Genomic DNA, 21,535 nt, shown 5'->3' with positions numbered 1-21,535 from the left:
ATTGAAATAAGTTAAGCTTATTTAACTTTCTGTTGCATATTACTTAATTAATATTTTTCAAGATAAAAACTATTTAAATGAAAAAACATACAAGTAGGACTTCAAACATTAAATTATTATAAAATTATTAACTTTGGATTTTCTTTTATATCTTATTATGATATCTGATTTAACATTAATTTTCATTGAACTTATTCAATAAAAAAATGATATTACAAACAAAACATTATTAATTAAAATTTAATGACTTCAGAAGTTTATAACCCAAGAATGTTTTACAAAAAGGACTTAAAAAAAATAAATAGAATAATCTAATTGTCTTACTAGACAAATATGGATGCCTGCTTAAGTTTAATATGCAATTTTTAGTTTCTATAAAACTGTTAATCTAAAACTAAAAAAAAATATTGAAAACAAATATTTAGACTTGAAAAATGTTCAATTATCAAAACAGATAAATTCATTATTCATTTATTAAAAATATAGCATAAAGTTCATAGTTCACATACATTAATGAAAAATACAATTAACATTGTTCTATGTATTTCTACTTTTTCATTTGTAGCTTTATTTTACAAAATAAACAACTTTTTAGATAAAAATAAAGAACAGATTATAATTAACTTTGTTAATTTTTCAATATTATCAATTTACTCATTTTCAACCAAATTTTTAAACTTAATAACTTCCAAATTTTTTTCTCAAATACTAGCTTCTAGTAAGAAAATAAATAATTTTGCTGCACACTACTTATTTGTGTCTTTTTGTTGATAAAAAAAATAACTTTATAAGATTTAAGCTTTTTTCTAAGTATCTACATGTTCCTATATAACAATACAATTTTAGACTACCATTCTTTGCATTTTTTTCTGTCAACAATTATCTTGTGCAAAACTTAACTTTCATTCAAAAGTTTATATTCCCCTACTTAGAAGAAAATTCCTGTTTAATATTTGATTAAGAAAAGGCATGCCAAGTGGCAGAGTTGCCAGTAAAAAATAAACATGAATACTGAGTAAACACTTGTTTTAACCTAAAAATGATGAAGTTTTTTTAGCCATGCTCTCATCGCCACAAAAGTAAATGTGTCTCGTGGGTAACAGTAATAGACTTTAGATCATCAAACTTAGTTTTCTTTCTCAATCGATCGAGTTGTGTTGTTATTCAATATTTGCATAAACAAAATTGTTTTAATAATTAAAAAAATTATTAAAGAACAAGATTGTACTTAAAATTGTTTATACAAATATTTTTTATAAAATTTTGTTGAAGAAGACTTGAGACTTGACTATGATTAATTTACAAGATGCAATTTCTTAAATACTCTTTTAGATTTTTTTTTTACACATTTGAAATGTAAAGTTACTTCAAAAATATTGATTTTAAAATGTTAAACTTAGGTTTGCGTTTTTTATTACACACTAGATATTTTTATTAGCAAAAACAGTTAAAGATTTCTTTAAGGATGCCCTGCATAAAAGTTGAACTTGTAAAGGGGATTTTACAAAGTTCACAAAAATAAACATCACTATTGCTAATTTTTCTCATTTTTGGCTGAATAAAAAAAAAAAACATAAGGATTTTATTTTGATAAAGAATAAGATTGAAAAATGTCATACCAGAACTAATTTAAGTTTACTTAAGAAAATTATTATATCATAGCAAAGTAATAACTTTTCATTCTTCAATAATAACCATTTGAAAATGTTTAGTTAGAAAGTTGTAAGATTTGACCTGTCACTTTAATGCCTGAATTCAAATATCCAATTATAAAGAAAAAAAAAAGTTATAAAACTAAAACGCTCATTAGATTCTCATTTGAAAACCATGCTATTAATCTTTGTCAACACATAATACAAACTTACTTCAAGTTCCTTCAATATAAATAATCAAAATTGTTAATACTTTAGTTGATTATACAAAAAGTATAAATAGTGAATAACAAAAATGATTAAGTATAGAACTTGATGAAGTAAAAATATTGTTTGAATGAAAAGAATACCACTCTCTTATTTCATCAGTTTCTCTCTAAAATTTTTACCTGTATAATTTATTTAATAGAAAACATCAGACTTACTCTTCCCTCTACAACAATAAATTTTTTTTAAGCTCAAGCCAGCAAATTGTCATCACCTGTAGTTCTACCTCCCCCTTTAAAATTAAAACTAAACTAATCTAAAAAAAAAAAAAACTATCTATTTAACTGAAAAAAATACTCCTTGATGACACGTCATTTGGCAAACACTCAAAGGTTTGAATCTCAACACAAAAAAACACAAAGTGTGGGAAAATCATAAAGCTCAAATCCCCAAGCAAGTATCTTGATAGTAATTATCAATGCTCTACAACAAAAAACGCATTAACTAACAATCCAATCACTGCCACAAGTGTGAACTGACAATCAGCTGTTGCAAACTCAAATAACTAATGTTTATTTAAAATTATTAAGTTCAATAAAAAAATAATTAAAAAATACTGTAAGTAGGAATAAAAAATACTGTTTGTATTTATTAAAAAATATATACTAATTATAAAATCAATAAAACAATAAGTATTAAATAAATTTGTTAGTATAATTTGACATAAAACTAATAAATTATACTAATATAAATAATAAAATGATTGTCTTAAGGGCATAGGGGGGTCCACCTTGATTTTTACAAATTAATCTTGTTTTATAGAGTTTCATCTGAGCTATCAGACATTTTTAACCGCTTAAAAAAATTCAAAGTATTTTTTGAGATATGAGCAATCAAAGTTGGTGACCTCAATAGGTTCCTAATGGAAGGTGCAAACTAAAAATGCAAAAAAAGTCCATTTCACAAAAAATCTATCTTCTCCCGCATTTTTTAAGCAATCTTCTTCAAATTTTCACAGAAAGTGTATTATTAAATTTTAAAATGATTAAATGCAGAAATGTTTTTAATTTCAAAAAATAAAATTTTTATTTAAAAAAAACCACCTATTTTTTTGTTTTTTTTATCTAATTTTTTTTTTAATAATATTTTCATAATTCCAACATTTAAAGTCTTCTAAATTACAAAAGGAACATTTCCTGAAAGTTTGAGATCTCTAGCTCAAAAAATGAAGGAGAAGATAGATTATTAGTGATTTTTTAAATTTTCAAGAAAATTGACTTCAGAAAAACTTGCAATCTATAGGTTTGTACCGGAAACTTTTTATAAAAGTTACTATATCTCAAAAATTAAATAATATTTTTTAATTCTGTAAAAACTGGCTTGTAGTTTGTACTTTAAACTTTCATAAAAGATACAATGTTATTTTTAGTAAAAAAAAATGTTGGACCCCCCTATGCCCTTAACTTTATACTTTTACCTCTAGTTTCCAATAAAAAATATCAAAATGAATTATCTCTAATCCAACACAGTAACTAAATAGATAACAAATAAAACAAGTTAACAATTAATTATATTTCTATGTTTATCTATATTAATCTATGTAAAATCTGTAAGATTAATTGATAAAAGATTTATATCAATCATTTATATCAATAATTCTTTTATTAAGAAATAAAACATATAATAGAAGACCCATCACAATCTGCTGCCCATATAACATGAATCATGTTTAAACACAAATTAAACATACATACAGAAGCACACTAGATCTTGTAGATCCTTGTATTGTTAAACAAAAAGTTTTATTCATTAAATGTAAAACAATTTTTTTTTAACATTTAAAACTTTCAGGGACACTAAACCAAAACTTTAGACCCAAATACCTAAAGCAGTTTAGGCTAAGTCCTGTTCTAGGTATTTCAGTTATAAAATACATTTTCTTTGAAATCTAGTGTTGTGTCACTGAACATAACTAGCAAGTGTAAATCTATTATGCTGTACATCATACCTGTCATAGTGCTACGCATCAGCTTGCAATTTATGCACATTATTTAATTTTAGCACACCAATTTTTTTTAAAAAGGGGATTTTTTATGGTCAAGGCAGTCACACAACAAACATACCTAATTACTTTTTTTTTGCACACAAACAATTGGTTTTAAGTAACAGTCAGCAGCACCACCCAAGCAGATATACAATATTGTATATGAGGATAAAACAAACTATGATATACCATTTTAAGTGTAATAGTATCCAAATAATATCTCTATTTCGATAAGCATAACAACTCCTAATGATTTTGTTTTCAAAGAATTCAAATTTTTTTTCCAATTCAGCTCATCATCCAAAAACTCACTTAAGTATTTTATACTACCACTCTGCTCAATAAAAAAACCATTAATCTTAAAACTAACTTTACATTTTTTTGAAGTTATGTTGAAAAGCTTAGTTTTAAAATTTAGTTTTTAATAATTAATGAAAAGTTTATTAGCACACAACCATTTATCAACTTTAACCAATCCTTATTAATAATTTCATTTTAATTCTATGTTGGTAGCTATAGTTGGATCACTATGTTGGTAGCTTAAGCAGACGTGATCAGCAAACAATTTTGTATTTATCTTAGTAGTGGAAAAATATCATTATTATATAGAAGAAACAACAATGAACCCAAATAAGAACCTTGTGGTACCATTTACGTGTAGTTTGTATTGAGAGAAATAATTAAGCAACTTAAATTAAAAACATCATATCTCATTAAAATAACAAAGTTGCATTCCATAGTTGCTATTTTTGATAATTTTTTTATCTAGAAAAACATACCAACTTAAAAATTTCCACAAAAATGCCTGTACTTTTAATAAATTTGTATAACCTTATTGTATGTTAAGGGCATAGGGGGGAGGGTAAACACCCATTTTTTGTTTTTGATCTTATTTTATATAGTTTTTACTAAGCTACTAAATGCTTTTTACAGATTTAAAAAATTCAAAATATTTTTTAGATATAGCCGGTCAAAATTGGAGGCAACAATAGGTTCCTTATGGAAGGCGCAAACTAAAACGGCAAACATAGATTATTTCACTAAAAATCTATCTTCTCCTACATTTTTGAGATAACTACTTCAAATTTTCAGGACATGTTCCTTGATATATTTAGAAAATGCTGTTGGAAGGAATTTTTAAAAAGTTGAAAAATAAAAATTTTATATAATAAATAAACACAATATAACATTTATTTTTTTGATTTTTAAAAATTCTATTCCGACAGAATTTTTTTTTATTGCAAGGAACATTTCCTGAAAATTTGAGGTAGTTATCTCAAAAAACGTAGGAGGAGATAGATTTCTAGTGAAATAATCTATGTTTGCCGTTTTAGTTTGCGCCTCCTATAAGGAACCTATTGTTGCCTCAGACTTTGACCAACTGTATCTCAAAAGTTTTTTTGAATTTTTTAAATCTGTAAAAAGCATCTTGTAGCTTATTAAAAACTATATAAAATAAGATCAAAAACCAAAAAAGGCTGTTTACACCCCTATGCCCTTAATTACTGAAATTTGAGTTACAAGATATAATATATTTATGATAAAAAAATTATATACCATTATAAAACACAATCAAGGCAGCACAACATCATCTTTCAGTATTTCTTTAACTAATAAGAATAAACTTATGTATTCCAGAGTTTGAAATTTTAGTCAAAAATAACCTGGAAAAACCTAGATTTTGATACTTTACAAAAATTAGGAAAACTCTGGTCTTTGAACAAAATTTACTGAATAGCTTGGAAAAACTTAAAATTTTGAAAATTTTTAAAATATAATGAAGCTTTTTTTCTTATGTTAGTTTTTGTAATTACTACGCACAAAAAGATAAACTAAGATTTAATAAAAAAATTTTTGAGGGGCAACAGATGCACCCTAGTGGCCATTGGAATTTTAGTGTTTTGTTTTTTTTTTCCATGATTCTTCAAACTACTTTTTTTTTTATTCCTATTTAAAATCAAGTTTAATTTAAAGTATACCAAATATATTTAATACAAGGTGTGTCCACTGGTTTTTTGGAATATGTTTTTAACAATACAAGTTTTATTGTCTCTACTTAGTAAAAACTAAATTTAAGGGCATAGAGGGGCTAGAAACTTTTGTTTTTTGATTTTTTTTTCTAGTGTTTTAACTAAGCTACAAGATGCTTTTTACAGATTTTAAAAATTCAAAACAAATTTTGAAATATAGCCAGTCGAAGTCAAAGCCAACAATAGGTTCCTTATTGGAGGCGCAAACTAAAAAGGCAAAAAAAGACTATTTTACTAAAAATATATCTTCTCCTTGTTTTTTGAGAATATCCTCCTAAAACGTTTAGGAAATGTTTCTTGCAATATTTAGAAAATTCTGTCAGAAGGAATTAAAAAAAAAAAAAAGTAAATAGTTTTATTTTGTTTTTTTATCATGATTTTTTTCTAATTTTAAGAATTTAAAAATTTTAAAGATTTTAACAGAATTTTTTAAATATTCCAAGGAACATTTCCTGAAAGTTTTAGGTATTTTTCTCAAAAAATGTAGGATAAGATAGATTTTTAGTGAAATAGTCTTTTTTTGCTGTTTTAGTTTGCGCCTCCCATAAGGAACCTATAGTTGGCTCCAACTTTGACCCGCTATATCTCAAAAATTATTTTGAATTTTTAAAATCTGTAAATATCATCTTTTAGCTTGTGTAAAATTCTATAAGAAAAGATCAAAATAAAAAAAAAGGTTGTTTACCACCCCATGCCCTTAATTTAAAAAAATTTGTTTAAAAGTAGAAATTACTATATAGGTATCATCATTAAAAATTCTTTTATTACAAAACACATTTAAAGTAGCTTAAAAGATTATTTTTAATATTGCTATACTATTTAACACAGTTTTTTTTTACTTTAAACTTAGTTTTAAACTAAAAAGAAACCCAAAAACGTTTACTTTCAAAAACCTGGAAGAAAGTTCTCAAAAACCAGTAGTCACCCTGCTTCTTACTTTAACCACCATTTTACATTTTTCTGAAAACAATCCCAATGTATATTGGTGAGACCTTAAAAATTTGTAGCAATTATAACGAAAATACATTCTAGCAATTTGAAACTATTTGAAGAAAATTTCATAAAAGCGTTTTTTGATTTTTCAAAAAAAAAAATAACAAATCTGGTAAAATAGTACAGAAAATCAAACAATTTCTTCATGAACCTTTTTTCATATCGTCTCTCAAATTAGTAGAATAAGTTTTTTGAAAAATCAAATCCTGGAAAAACCTGGAATTTGAGAAATTTTGCAAAAAAAAAGCCTTGATAGACTTTGAAATTTGAACAAAAATCATCAATAAACCTGGAACTTTAAATGTTTTTTACATGTAATAAAAATAATAAAATTTTGATTTGACAGAAAAAATCTAACATATAAATAAAAATTAATTGTTATCACCACTTTTTTTTGTTAAAAAAAACATATTATAAGTAGCTTTACAGTACCTTTTTAATGTTTTTATACTATTTAACACAGTTATTTACCCTAAACTCAACTTGAAATTAAAAGTCGTCGCAGAAACATGTATTTCAAAAATCTGTAAGAAATTTCTCAAAATCCAGTTGCAACCCTGTTTAGTGATAATTGCTGCATAAACAAGTTTCAGGCAAAAACTTGAAGGTCAATTTTTAACGTTCCCATACAATATACATATGGGCAATTTTCTAAAAAGAAAAGGTGCAACAATGGTAAAAGCCTAGTAGCTTTTTTTTTGGTGTTGATTTTAATGTGATTTACTACGCACAAAAAGTTAAACTAAGCTATACTCCAGGGTCCTGACACGTGCAAATGATATAAATACATTTTGAAATTGAACACATGTACAAGAATCTCCAATTACAAAAAATCTTATGATGAAGAAATTAAAAATTAGTTATAGTCACAGTCAGTGAGAGTTTGAATTAAGTTGCCAGAATTTAGAATGTTGGCTTATGTTTCTCAAGATCTTAACAACTGTTGATCATCTATTTTTTTATACACAGTACTACATATAGTTCAATAATTTTCATTACTAATAACTACATTTAGTTCTATAGTTTATAAATCTTTATATAATTAAATACAAATTATAGTTTTAATTATGTTATATAATATTTTTTTTTTTTGCAAACTGAAAGTAACTGAAACAAAACAGAACAAGATTAAATAAGTTTTAAAAGTAATATTTATTAAAAAACATATATAAAGTATCTTTACAGTATATTTTTAATGTTTTTATACAATTTAACACAATCTTAAACTTAACTTAAAAGTAAAAATAGACAAAAAAATGTTGACTTTTGAAAATCTGGAAGAAATTTGGAAAACCTGGAAAAAATTTTTTAAAAATTTCGGAAGCTTAACTTTAATTAATTTTGAAATGTTTAAAAGATATTTTTGTGGGTTTGAAAAAAAAAACTAAGGACAACAGTTTAAGGTCACTTAAGATAGTTTTTTTGACTCAAAAAGTGGCAAACCTCTATTTTTGTAATATAAATTACTGAGCTACCAAATACTTTTTACCCTTGTTCAAAACTTTAAACTAATTTAAAATATTTTTTTGAGAAATTCTTAAGTTTTTTATGGTAAGTAAAAACTAAAAGGCCTGAAAAAGACTATTACACTAAAAGTCATCTGTTTGTACACTTATAAAGCATTGTTTTGAACTTTTCAAGTCTAATCTTTATATTCTAATATGTTGGATGAGCTTTTTTTTGAAAAAGAGTCTTTTTTTGAAAAAAAGTCTTTTTTGGTAGTTTTATTTTATTGTTTAATATTTTCAAATACTGCAAAAAAAATTTGCATTAAACATAAGGTCTCTAGCTAAAAATAAAATAGAAAGAAGTTTTATAATAAGTTAGCGCTTAAGATAATGAGAAAATTGATAGTGTTGGTCCATAGGTTTTTGTAACAATGACTATGTTAAAAAAAACATAAGTTGGGGAAAAATCTAGCATTTTTTTGTTGGTTTTTAAATGATAGATTACAGTATAAACTGTAAGTCAGTTTTGAAAGGATATAAAGATTTTAAAGATCTTTTGATATATTCATTTATTATAGCAAAAGCATAATTTAAACTAAGCTGTTGTTCATATGCAAAAAAACAAGACTTTTAAATATTAAAGAAATTTTTAAGACTTACTGTTGTATGCTTGACACTATTGTGTTGTTTTTAAAATTAACTGTTGAAGTGTTGATACTTAAAATGTTATAAAAATATAACAAGCAATCTATTCTATTATGTAAAGTTTGTCATGTCCGCATAAAATTTAACTTTTTACTTAAAAAAAATCAAACGATAGTTAAAAAAATCTACAAATTTATTGCATACTAGTTTAGTTCAAAACGCTTTCAGACAAAAGTCTGTCTTCAGTGAAATTATGATAAACTAATAGAACTGAAACACATTCATGCAACTAAGCTAATAATAGTGAAAAAATATATTATGATGTAGTAATTTAAAACTGTGTATAAAACCAGATTTTTAAAAACTTGAAGATTTTTCACTTTATAATGATATTTTTGTATGTAAAAGTAATCCAAATGAAATGAATATAAAAAACAAACACTTTTCAAATATAAACCTTAAATTAGAAACTATCTTAGTAAGGAACTATTTGATGTAAATTAGAAATACTTAAACTTGCAGATTTTTTAAACCATTGTTTGATTTTTTGTAAATATTAACACAGAAAAAAAAATCAGAAGTAAAAAATTGACTGTGTCCTGGACTGATTTGATGTTTTTGTATAAATCTTGTCTAGTTACATACAAAAAATATTTCTACATATATTTTATTTTTTTTAGTATTAGTGTAATTAAAATGGCAGAACACAGACCAGAATTGTACACAGAGGTGAAAGCTTTTGAAAACTCACAAGAAAGAGAGAGATTTGATAACAATGCTGAGGTGTACTCCATTGTCAAGACAATTCAAACTCTAGAGAAGGCTTACAGCAAAGACTATATCAGACCTGAACAGTTAGTTGTTGCTTAAAATTTGATTATTTATAAATTAAAAAATAATGCAATCAAAAAATATAAAGAAAATTCTTAAAATTATGTTTTTTAAATATTTTTTGAACACTTTAAATTCTATTCACTGAGTTTAGGATAAAACTCAAAAAAAAAACTGTACTTACATTAAGCCTGAGCAGTTAGTTTGTCGCTTTCAGTTTTAGAAGTGTTTTGTGCGGAAGTTTTTTTAAAATTATAGTTGTGGTGTAATTTTCTATGGTAAAAACACCTTGTTTTATGTTGTAAAAATATTGACTAAATGTTTTCCTTTTTTATATTAAAAATTTATATTATATACACAGTTCATTACACATTAATCAGTAAGACTACATCAAGCCTGAATAGTTAGTTTGTTGTTGCTTGAAAAATAACTAGTGTATAAATTTTTCAAAAGGAAAACATTGCAACCTATTCATATATAAAAATAAAACAAAAATGTTTACTAAAAAGTGTGTTTTAAATCTTGTCTGAACATTTTAAATTCATTCCATTGGTGGATGTTTGCCACTCACTGAGACATTTTTATACTTTTTAAAATATTTTGTTTGATAAACATAAAATCAGGTAGCATTAGTTATAATAAAACTAAGGGTTGTTTTAAAGTTATAAAATTTTGGGCCAAGTCGTGAAGTTTTTTTCTTTAAAGTTTGTTGTTTAGTTTTGTTTTTTGTAGCATGTAAGCTAATTTTTTACCTTAACTTATAAATTTATCAAATTTTTTAAAGTTAACCCGATCTGTCTAACCACAGACTTCAGTTAGTTTGTATTCAGACAGTTTAATTGTGTGACTCAGATTGTTTTTTCTGCTTAAAGTAATGACAGTCCTATAGTATTTTAACAAAAGTTACAAAATGATGTATTAAGTACTTGATATTTTATTTATGTACCTCAAAATGTATATTTAATAATGTCCTTTAGCTTGACAATTAGAAAATATTAATTATGTCTGCACAAAATTAAGGTCTAATTTTAGAAATATAAAATACTGCAATTTATACTTTGATTGTTTTACTTATATTTTAAATGTAAGTTATTGATTTTATTTAAATTTTTGTTTTAAAATAAAGTTTAATAACAATAATCTATTTTTACTAAATTAGTAATTATAGTAATTATAGTAAATTAGTAAAGCTTGTTTTTATGAAATGTGCAGGGCCCATAGGGTGGCTCAAGACACATTTTATACAACAAATTAACATTGGCTTATGTATGAAAGCTAAAAGTATGAATCATGTATCCCATTTTAAATTACACAAAAATTAAAAAAAACTAAGATAAAGTTAGTTTGGTACTGGCAAATTTCAGATACTAATACAAGGAAAAGGTTTATCAAGAACATTTTAGGCTACTTAAAATTAGTTAAATTTTTGGTTTTTAAATATTTTATGAAACCTTCCTTAAAATAATTTAAAAAGGTGTTAGTTTTTTTAACTTATCATTATTTATAAATCCTTATATAGTAGGTAATTTAGATTTTTTTTTTTACATTTCTTTACATATGTGTTTAAACCAGGGTTTCCCAAACTCATTTTCTAAATCGCCCCCTTTTCAGAAATTCGAAAAATAATCGCCCCCCACGATTTTACAAAGTAGTTTTTCTTTTGAGTAGAACTTTTGAGCCGAAAAAGCTGTGTTCGAAATGTAATTTAGTCTGGTACTTCTTATGCACGCACTTTTGAGCTGTGTTCAAAGTAGTTTACAGGGCTTGAGAAAATAAGTTACATTTGTTTTCTTATAAGCCCAGTTAAGTGTATTAAAATACTTAAATATTAAAAAGCCTTGTGTAATCTGTAATTAGTCTTGTTTAGATATGAACTGTTTTGAAACTAATGAAACTTTTAGGGTAGTGGTGGACAACTTTTGTAGTCAGCAATTCATATTTACTAAAAAATCTTTTCTAGTTTCAACTCGTTTAAAAAATGTAATTGCGGGCTGCATAATTTAAAAAATAACATATAACAAAATTAAAAAACTCGAGCAAAATTGTAATAAAATGATTTAGTATTATTGTGATCTAGAAAATACTATTGTGAACTGAAAACCAATTGTAAGTGTATTTCAAAATATTTAGTATCAAAAAACTAAATTTTGTTTCTTTTGCACAATTCGTTTCCAAGTTATTTAGCATGTCGATATTTGACTGAATCTTAACCGTACGTTACCCATCTGAAATCTTAATTTAAACCTGACATTATAATAGTCTCTCATATAACGAATTTTGGACATTTAGAAGTTAATACTAAGTAACTTGTTTAAGCCGCACAAGGTACTAAAATTATTTTATAAATAGGCATATTCTAAAATTAGAATACCAGAGATAAGGAATTTATAAAAAAAATGAACAATATATATTACACATAATAAAATAAATAAAAAAACATAATTTCTGATCTAGTTTCAGGAAGTTTGACCGACTGGTTGATTATCTTACATGAAAAGTGGTTTCATCAACAGCTTCAGTTAATGAAGTAAAGTTATTAATTTCAATGCTAAGATATATTATAAGCAAGTTACTTGTAAAGTTAAAAACTTAATTTTAAACTTTTTAAACTATATGTTTTGTAATAGAATACTATTAAATAGTATTTGACTTGGAATAACCTTTAGGAAACTAAACCTTAATTTTAACATTTTCTTTTTTTTTTTTATAAATTCAAAAAAAATTCAAAAGTTTTACAGTTAATTCTGTGAACAGAAAGCAATTGATTAAAAAATTCTTTTAAATAGCTTAAAATTTTGTTTCGTAACTGCAGCAGTCTTTTTAATGGCTTATTTAATACTGTTTTAAATTTATTTTTTCTCTAGTCATTAGCCTATGATAATTTACCAGAGAAAATAGTGAAAAACTAAAAGCTAGTGTTGAACTGTTAAAATAAACAACACATTCTAATTGCTAATATATTAAAAATTAAGATAAAACAAAAAATATTTGTATTAATAATTTTAAATTCCTTAATGTATGGGTTTTTTAACGATAATAAATCAAGTTGGAAAATAAAATTGAGTTTAAAAATGTTTTAAATGAAAAATTTGAAGTAGTTTCAAATAGAAACCTCGAATCTATACTCTTTTAAAACCAAAAAAAAACTTAAAATAAAAATTTTAATGGTTATCAAGATTTATTTATTTTTACAACAAGTAATAACAAAAATATTTCAAATAAATTTCTTTCAAACAAACACTTTAATCACTATGCTATAAAAACTTTTTAATGTAATGCAAAACGACAAACATAAACTACAAAATTAACCAGAACAAAATAAAACTAATATCAGATTTAAAACATAAATGACTTAATAAATACAGTAGACTTCCGTTGAGTTGACACTTTGAACGAAATCAAAAAGTTCAAACTCAAAAGTTATTACTTTTTTTTTTTTTAAATGATAAATTTAAATATATTATATGCAATAACGTTATGCATAAACAAAAAATCAACTAAAACATAAAACAAACATTCATTAATAAATAGATCTATATAAGATATTAAATATTATGTATTTTTTGTTTTATTAGTACTTAGTTAGTAATAGACTTTATTTAAGTTAAACTTAAGAAAATATAAATTTGCACTTTTTTTTTTTGGGTAAAAAGTGCGAACTCAAGAGGAAGTCTACCGTAATTAATATTTATTAGGCATTATGCAAACCTTTTGTAGAATAGATACCTTTAAAAAATTTATTATAAAAAGACTACTTAAATACAATACAAACCAGGTTAAATAAAAAGTATTTTAAAGATTAAATAAAACAAAAGAAATTTCATAAAATAATGTCTGCTATTGAAGTCTAACATAATGTGAAGGATGAGGTTCATGACTGCTTGCAAGTTTTTCTTATCTGATTATTAATCAGTAATAAAAAGCCTCCTTTACAAATATCTAGATTAGATCTTTTGCTAAAGATGTTGATAACTGATCTGAAAGCTTTCTCAACAACATAGCTAGAAGGAAAAACTATAAACAACAATCTATATTCCTCTCAAATGATTGGATACTTTTGCCTTAGTTTTTGTGGAGTCCAAAAACTTTTATTTTGTTCTTTGGAAAAATTCACTTTTAGTTCAAGGTCAGTCACTTTTCAAAATATAATTGGAAATATCATGAGGTAATATAACTATCACCTCATGATATTTTCAATTGTTTTTTGAAAAGTCACTAAGTTAGAATAAGAAATAAAGTTATTCAGGGTTGCCAATTTACCTAGAAACTTAATAATATATAACATAGATTTTTATGAACGGTTTATGATCCCAAATACCATATATGTCAGGTTATAAAATGGTGAGAGGGATTCCGATCGTCTATGATCTAAGTAATTGTTAAATAAGAAAATATATGAATGAAAAATTGTAATTTACTTTAAAGTAGGAGTCATAAGCACTTGAATTTTGTCTCTATATTTTACATAAATAAAATAAACTTTTTTTTTTTAAGTTTTACCTCAGGGTCAAATATTTAATAGCAAGCTAAAATTAGTAAAAAAGCAATTTAAAAATTCAAAATTTATGACAGTCCAACATTTCAAAATCGCCCCCTTTTCGCCCCCTTACTAGCTATCGCCCACCCTTTCGCCCCCTTACTAATTATCGCCCCCCGACTTACTAAAATCGCCCCCAGGGGGGCGATATCGCCCACTTTGGGAAACCCTGGTTTAAACTTATCTAAGTAAACAAAGCTTGATAATTAATAAAAAGAAATCGAAATAATAAACAAAATTTCAATTTAAAATAAATCCTTACTTAGCCTTATATTTTTAGGAAATAAATATGTTTATAAATTAATAAAAAAATTAACAAAATTAATAACTAAGTTTCATTTAGACTTTTTAAAACTATATTCTAACTGCTATGTGTTAAATACTTCTTAGCACAACTAATACTTTGTATACTAACAAATTTATATAATAAAAAACACATTTTGTTAGTAATTGTGTTCAAATAAATATTTCAGATAGTTTGCTTTCTTTTATATGTAGCAAAAAATATTAGCATAGTTTACAATTGCCATAACAAAAAGATTTCTTATATAGAATTAAGTGATTTAAATTTCACAATTTTCAATTATAAAATACAAAAAAATAGGTTTTAAATACATAGAGATAATTTTTAATATTTTGTTATCAAATAATTGCAGTTAATTTTGCAAACTTTAAGGTTTTTTAACTGAGCGCATATCACATTTTAAACAAAAAGCCATGACTATGCGTTTTCTATTAAATCTATCAAGTAAGCACAGTTTATTCAGTTTAAAAACATTTATATTCAACATTTCCTATTTATTAAACTTAGTTTCAAAAAATCATCTCTTATAAATTGCTAAATATTTTATATTATCTAAAGAAAAAGTTTTTTTTCATTTATCACTAAGTTTTGGATTTTTAATTTTAAAGCTTTTAATGACAATGTTATAACCAAGTAAAATGTTTATAGTTAAACCACCAAGCAAACTTTAGTTTTAATAATCAGAATTAAGTCAGTTTCACCAAAATATTTTGCATCAGTTTATAAAAAAAGTTTTCTTAGCTGATTTTATTTATATTTTTTCAAAATACTGCAGCATGTCAGACTTTTTAAAATAAATTCAAAATTATCGTGAATATCTCAATCAGTTCATTAACTCAAACATGTTATTAACTCAACATTACTTAAATATTTTTTACTATAAACTACAATGCAGGGGGTGCACGACTATTCAAATTCGGACAATTCAAATTCCGACAATTCAAATTCTTAATAAAAAATTGAAACAGCTAAAAGAAAAAAATTAATGTAAATATGTCTAAAATATAAAACTAATAGGTAAATTACAATAATATCTACAGGCCATTTTTTTCTTTTTGCAAAAACATAAACATTTTTTTAAATATGGCTTTATAAAAGTAAAAAATATAATTATTTTTTGTATTTTTAAAATATCTTTAAAAATATTTCAGATTATTCAAAAAAGACAAAAGTGGTTTGTAGATATTAATAAGATCTACATACAGATTTTATATTTTTTTCAAATTTATATTACTTTTTGAGATATAGTCTTTTAAATATTTTTTTAAGAATTTGAATTGTCGGAATTTGAGTTGTCCGAATTTGAATTGTCATGAAACCCAATGCAGGAAACTGTGATCCATCTATTTTCACAGTTACACCAGGCATTAAACTTGTTTAGTTTTGGTTATATATCCAATAAAATTGTAATTCATACAGATACACTCCGGCATGCCAAAGTCTACTCTCCCAGTTCAAAGTTGCGTTTGACAACATTGAAAGAAAAACATTTTGCGTATCTACTGAGAATTTTAGCAACATGAAATACTGATACAATTTTTTTTTTGTTTTTTTTACATATAAAGTAAAAAATCCCACAGATACACGCCGGCGTGCCAGAGACTTCTCTCCCAGTTCAAAGTTGCGTTCAGGCTGGTCCAGCACGAGTTCAAGAGCTTGGACAACTTCGTGCAGACGTACAAGATGGAGGACTGCTTTGCGGCCATTGACCGGATCAGGGAGGACAGACCGATTACCATAAGGGACGACGGTAACAGTAAAGAGAAAACCACAATGGAGATTACCACTGTTAGTTGAAAAAAACAGCATTATTGAATAAATGTATGGTGGGATTACTGTTATGGGTATTATAAGTATTTAATAAAAGTTGATTGTTAAAACTACTTTTAAATATATTTTTACAACTAGTTGTATTAAAGAATATATTGAAGAACTGTTTTTTAAAGTTTTTTGAATTAAATGCTGAACTTACTACTGTTAGTAAGATACTTATTTTCAGATTCATAAAAAGTTTATCAATAAATTTACTATGCTAATTACTACTGTTAGTTCTAAAACATGTTTGATGATTTTTTTAAAGAAACGACCACAATTGAAATTACTATTTAAAGTTAGAAAAAATGATAATAAAAATTTACAGTACAGTACAAAATAGATATATCTCAGGTAGGTACTGCTAGTTGTAAGATTACTGCTAGTTGTTAGATTTATTTGATAAACTTAATGAGGAAAAAAGCTGTTACGGAAAATTATACTATTTGTAAAATGAGTTTTCCGAAAAATCATAAAACATTGTTTAATTACACTTAATAAATTACTTCTTTTAGTAACAAGTGTTTATGAAATAGCTAATTAGTAAAGCTACTGTGGAAATTATTTTTTTAAGCTGTTAATTGAAAACATCAATGTAACTAATTTTTTATTAATTACTTAAAATAGTATAGTTTAAATAACAAAACAATTAAGCTTATATAATGTAAATCAAGGTTTTCAAAAGTTAGCCATATCGCCCCCTTGGGGCCCAATTAAGAAATTTAGGGGGCCTTAAGGTGCAAACGGCCAAGGGGCGTAAGGCCATAACAGTAGTATTTTATATTTAACATTTGTGTTTAGAGAGAGAGGGCCATAGCTTTTTTAATTTCTTCAAAGGGGGCCTTCTGAAATAAGTTTGAGAAACCCTGGTCTATACATTTTAAACATTTTTCTACTTAATCTACTATCTGGTTTTGACAACATAGTTACTAATATTGTTCTTCAGTGCCTGATGAAATTCATATTTTTGCCAACAAATACTGATATAAAAAATAACTGTTTTTAACACAGTTACAACTTGACATTGTATTTTTTTTTTATTAAATATTCACTAAACTATTTCCAACAGTGCCTAATGACCCTGATGGATTCTTTGGAACTCCAACAATGGGAAGTTAAAGAATTACTTCCTAATTTGAGATTACTCAATGCTAATTTTGACAGGTTTTTATTATATATAGTTTATATAAATGTTTATTATTTAGAAGTTTAAGAATTACTTCTAAATTTAAGATTGAATACTCCTAACTTATACAGGTTTTTATTATACTTTCGTTAACTTATAAATCTCGTCTTAGTGCTAGTAGCTAGTCTTAATGAATATATTTTTTTAACAACTTTATAAGGTTATCTCAAAATCTGAAATCCATAAAAACATGGAATTTTACAATTCAGGCTAAAAAACCTGGAGTTTGAGAAATTTTGAAAAAAAAACCTAGAATTTTACACAATTTTACATATAAGTAGTAGAATTTTAATTTACCCAAAAAATCTATCATAAATATAAAACATGTTGTCATCATCAAACAGTTTTTAAAACAAAAAGCTCACTTAAAGTAATTTTACAGTATCTTTACAATGTCATTACACTACTTAACACAGTTTTGAACCTTTTACTTAACTTTAAACTAAAAATAGACCCTAAAGTTTACTTTCAAAAACCTGGAAATTTAGAAAATCTGGAAGAAATTTCTCAAAATCCATTGGCAACCCTCTTAATTTTATGTAAATTAAAGCTGCCTACCAACTTTGGCAAGTTTCTATTTATTGTTTTATTACTACTTATTTACTCATTTTGTTCATTTAATTTTTATGTGTTTTGCACCATTTTTTACTTTTTTTCAACTTTTATTCAAATTAATTGTTTTTTACACATTTAAGTATTTAGTTTTAGAAAAAACATATGGCAAAAAGTTGTAGCTGACGTCAAGTGTGTACATGTTCTTAAAACACAGTTTCAATTTTATGAACTTGCGCTTAATTGGTAGTTGCTTAATGCCAAATATTGCTAACTCAGCTTTATCTTTTAGATTACATTCTATTTCTTTTTGCTAACATTAGTAGTTACACAACTATATGGTTGCATAGAGTTGAGATATATCATTTGCAAAATTGCCACTAAAATAACTGTTGTTTGTTTTGAGAAAACTTTAACGAGATCACAATTTAGTTAACCAACTGTACTTTCATACTTGTTATTATTTTTGTGTGCATTTTACTTTATCGATAACAAAATAAAAGTTCTCGACTTAATGGTAGGAGAATGATGAATTAAAAAATTTTAATTTTAATAACAAAACAATGTTTTACTCGTTATTTAATTAAATTTAAATTTAGACATTTTCAGCTTTATTTTAATCGCTTATAATTTTATTCAATATATTTTCTACAGATTCAGCGGACTACCGAGGTCATTTGAAGGTGGTAAAAAAATGAAGGAATGGTTGGTTTTTGTTTTGTTTGACAAAGTTAATTTGAATTTTTAAATACTTTTGTCTGTTTAAAGTTATTTATGATTTAAATGATTATTCAACATTGAAATTTTATGGTCACTGCTGTTATTATTTTGTACTAATATTTTTATCCAGTGTTAAGCTGGTTAAGAAAAGTTTTCATAAGCATTTATCTTATTTGTAAAAATTTTAATCTTTTTACTTTATAGATTTGTTCTACTGTTTAATAATGTGTTAGTTTAATGAAATTATATGTTTTTAATATTAGTAAAATAATAGAACTATGAGATTGTTGTTAATATTATTATGTTTCTAGGTTTCTAGCTTGTGTTTCAGTAAACTAAAATTTATTATAGATCATTGAAACACATGAAGTTCTACAGATTTAAAACCTTATTTCTTTAGAAGACTTGAAAATAATAGTGAAACGTTTAGCTTTTATTATATACAAATAGTTTTTTTGTACCGTTTTAAATTTTGAAGTGTAATAACTGTGATGGGTGTACAAATTTCTAAAGTAATGTCATCTCTAAATAACTTGAAATTTAAAACTTTTTAAAACCAGACTTTTATTTGCTTACCATGATTAATATTTTTTTGTAAAAACATTTTTAAATAACATTTTAGTCTCAAGTGAATGTTATTGCACAGTTTTGTTTTCTTTGTTGTTAAGACTAAAATTATTTAGTTTACAATATTTCTGTGATAATGATAAGGTCTTAAAACTAACGGTATTTAATTATACAAAATAATTTACTTTTTTGAATTATATATTTAATTTACATGCAGTTTATTTTCAAGATTAAATGTACTTCAGTGTAGTAATGAAATATATGAATTGCAATGATCAAGTTAAACTATAACATACAAGTTGAATTCATAACAACTTTGTTAAAGTACATTTTTAATAAAAAACTTTATGTGTTTATGTAATCAAAATAAACTGACTGTGCAGTTATGAGTTTAATTTTTTTATTGATTAATTTTAACACCGGTGTGATATTTTCTGTTAGCAGAATAGTATATGCTGTTAAAATTGCTTACAGAACAAATATAATTTTAATTAACTGTACCGATGAATCACGAAAAAAAAAGTTGTAGTTTTGAAGACTTATTTTACTATTTTTGTTATAAAGCACATTTTTCAAAGTTTTACTTTTTTACCAAAGTGTCAAGTAAATCAGTTGGTTAAGAAGTACAAAGGTACAAAAAAACAATTTAAATAGTTAATGTTTTCAGCTAAATAGTTGGCTTAATAATTAAATTCATAAGATAGTAACTAAAAATTTGATCATTTTTTTCCTTTCTCATTTTGATAAGTATAATTATGAATTTAAAATTAATATTTAAAGTTATACCGTTTTTGTATTTTTCTAACAAAATAAAATTTACTATGGCAATAAAAACTTAATGAGTTGAAATAGCAAATATATTATAAATGTTAGATACATATTTTGATTATATAACAAAATGAACAGGCAAAAGAAGCTACAAGAGCAGTTGGCGGAAAACATATCGGACACTCTGGATGAAGATACAGTCACGAGATTCAAGTACGAGATTCAAACTTGCTACGACGAATTCAAAGATGTTCTTGATAACTTGTAAAGATTTACTTGGTAATTTGTAGGGTATAACATAGATGTTTCATAATAACCTGTAAATTTCATAGTAGTCATTGTATCAAAAAATATAGAATTTATGAGATGTTATTAGTACTTAAAAAGTTAACTTGCTAATATGTGATTAGGTTAAGTTTAAAACCTTATTGGTAAATTTTTCAGAAATAAAGTTTCTTTTGTTACGTAACAGCTTCAAATTACTTTTTCAGTGAATCTTTATCATATGAACTTAAAACACTTGAAACAATTTACAAATGTCATAAAGATTACTATAAATTTAATTTAGATATATTTCTATTTTACTTCAAAGGAGTTTTAATGCATTTTTGTGTTTAAAGTAGTTTATATGTACTTTGAAACATCTTTAAATATCTTCTTATTATTTTCTTAGAGATTTTAAGTATTGAGTTTTTTTTTTGTACGTTTTTATGAAAAAATAGAGAAATTTCCAATAAATTTCTTAAACTTATATTATTCAAAACTTCGTTTACAACAATTGCAAACAAATTATTTTTCGTTTAAAAATGGTCTTAAAAATTTTACTTCAGCCAACAGTAAGTAATCTTTAACTAAGCCTTAGTTTTTGTTTATTGCGTTTTTACAAAACTTCTTTATTTTTAAAAATATTGAAAGACTTATGTGTAGTAACAACATTTAAATTTGTGGTAGACAAATGCTTAAAAATGTTATTACAATCATAATTTGCTTTGAATTTTCTTTTCAGGGTTTTTAATTGTACTCTAAACTTTTTAAATAGTAAAGTTATGCTTTAGCTATTATATTGTTATTAAAAATATCACTTGTATTTGTTGTAATATATTTCTTTAAACAACTTTTAAATCTTTTGATTTTTATTTAGTTTCTTCACACTTTATATATAGCGTTTTAAACATCAAAATTAAACTATTTAAGAGTTATTTTTTATGGTTTATTAGATAATTTTTAGAAATAAACTTA

At 24.6% G+C, this 21,535-nt stretch overlaps 1 protein-coding gene across 1 annotated transcript; it reads left to right on the top strand.

Annotated features, from left to right (window-relative positions):
* Positions 1 to 9,703: 9,703 nt before the first annotated feature.
* Positions 9,704 to 21,165, top strand: LOC145834215 (vacuolar protein sorting-associated protein 28 homolog). Its single transcript, XM_082941592.1, has 5 exons — positions 9,704 to 9,873; positions 16,272 to 16,479; positions 17,573 to 17,667; positions 18,896 to 18,946; positions 20,435 to 21,165. Exons 1-5 carry the CDS (start codon positions 9,716 to 9,718, stop codon positions 20,562 to 20,564), a joined length of 642 nt encoding a protein of 213 aa, XP_082797718.1. The 5' UTR covers positions 9,704 to 9,715; the 3' UTR covers positions 20,565 to 21,165.
* Positions 21,166 to 21,535: the final 370 nt, after the last annotated feature.

This window comes from Thalia democratica, chromosome 4, assembly GCF_965202585.1.
Source record: "Thalia democratica chromosome 4, ktThaDemo2.hap1.1, whole genome shotgun sequence".
In the NCBI taxonomy this organism is placed as follows: Eukaryota; Metazoa; Chordata; class Thaliacea; order Salpida; family Salpidae; genus Thalia; species Thalia democratica.
This window is presented reverse-complemented; position numbering and strand designations above follow the sequence as displayed.

Coding starts and splice junctions, on each gene's coding strand:
- LOC145834215 (XM_082941592.1), top strand. CDS start 9,716: ATGGCAGAACACAGACCAGAATTGTACACAGAGGTGAAAGCTTTTGAA. Junction 16,480..17,572: donor CCACAATGGAGATTACCACT/GTTAGTTGAAAA, acceptor TATTTCCAACAG/TGCCTAATGACCCTGATGGA. Junction 18,947..20,434: donor GGTAAAAAAATGAAGGAATG/GTTGGTTTTTGT, acceptor CAAAATGAACAG/GCAAAAGAAGCTACAAGAGC.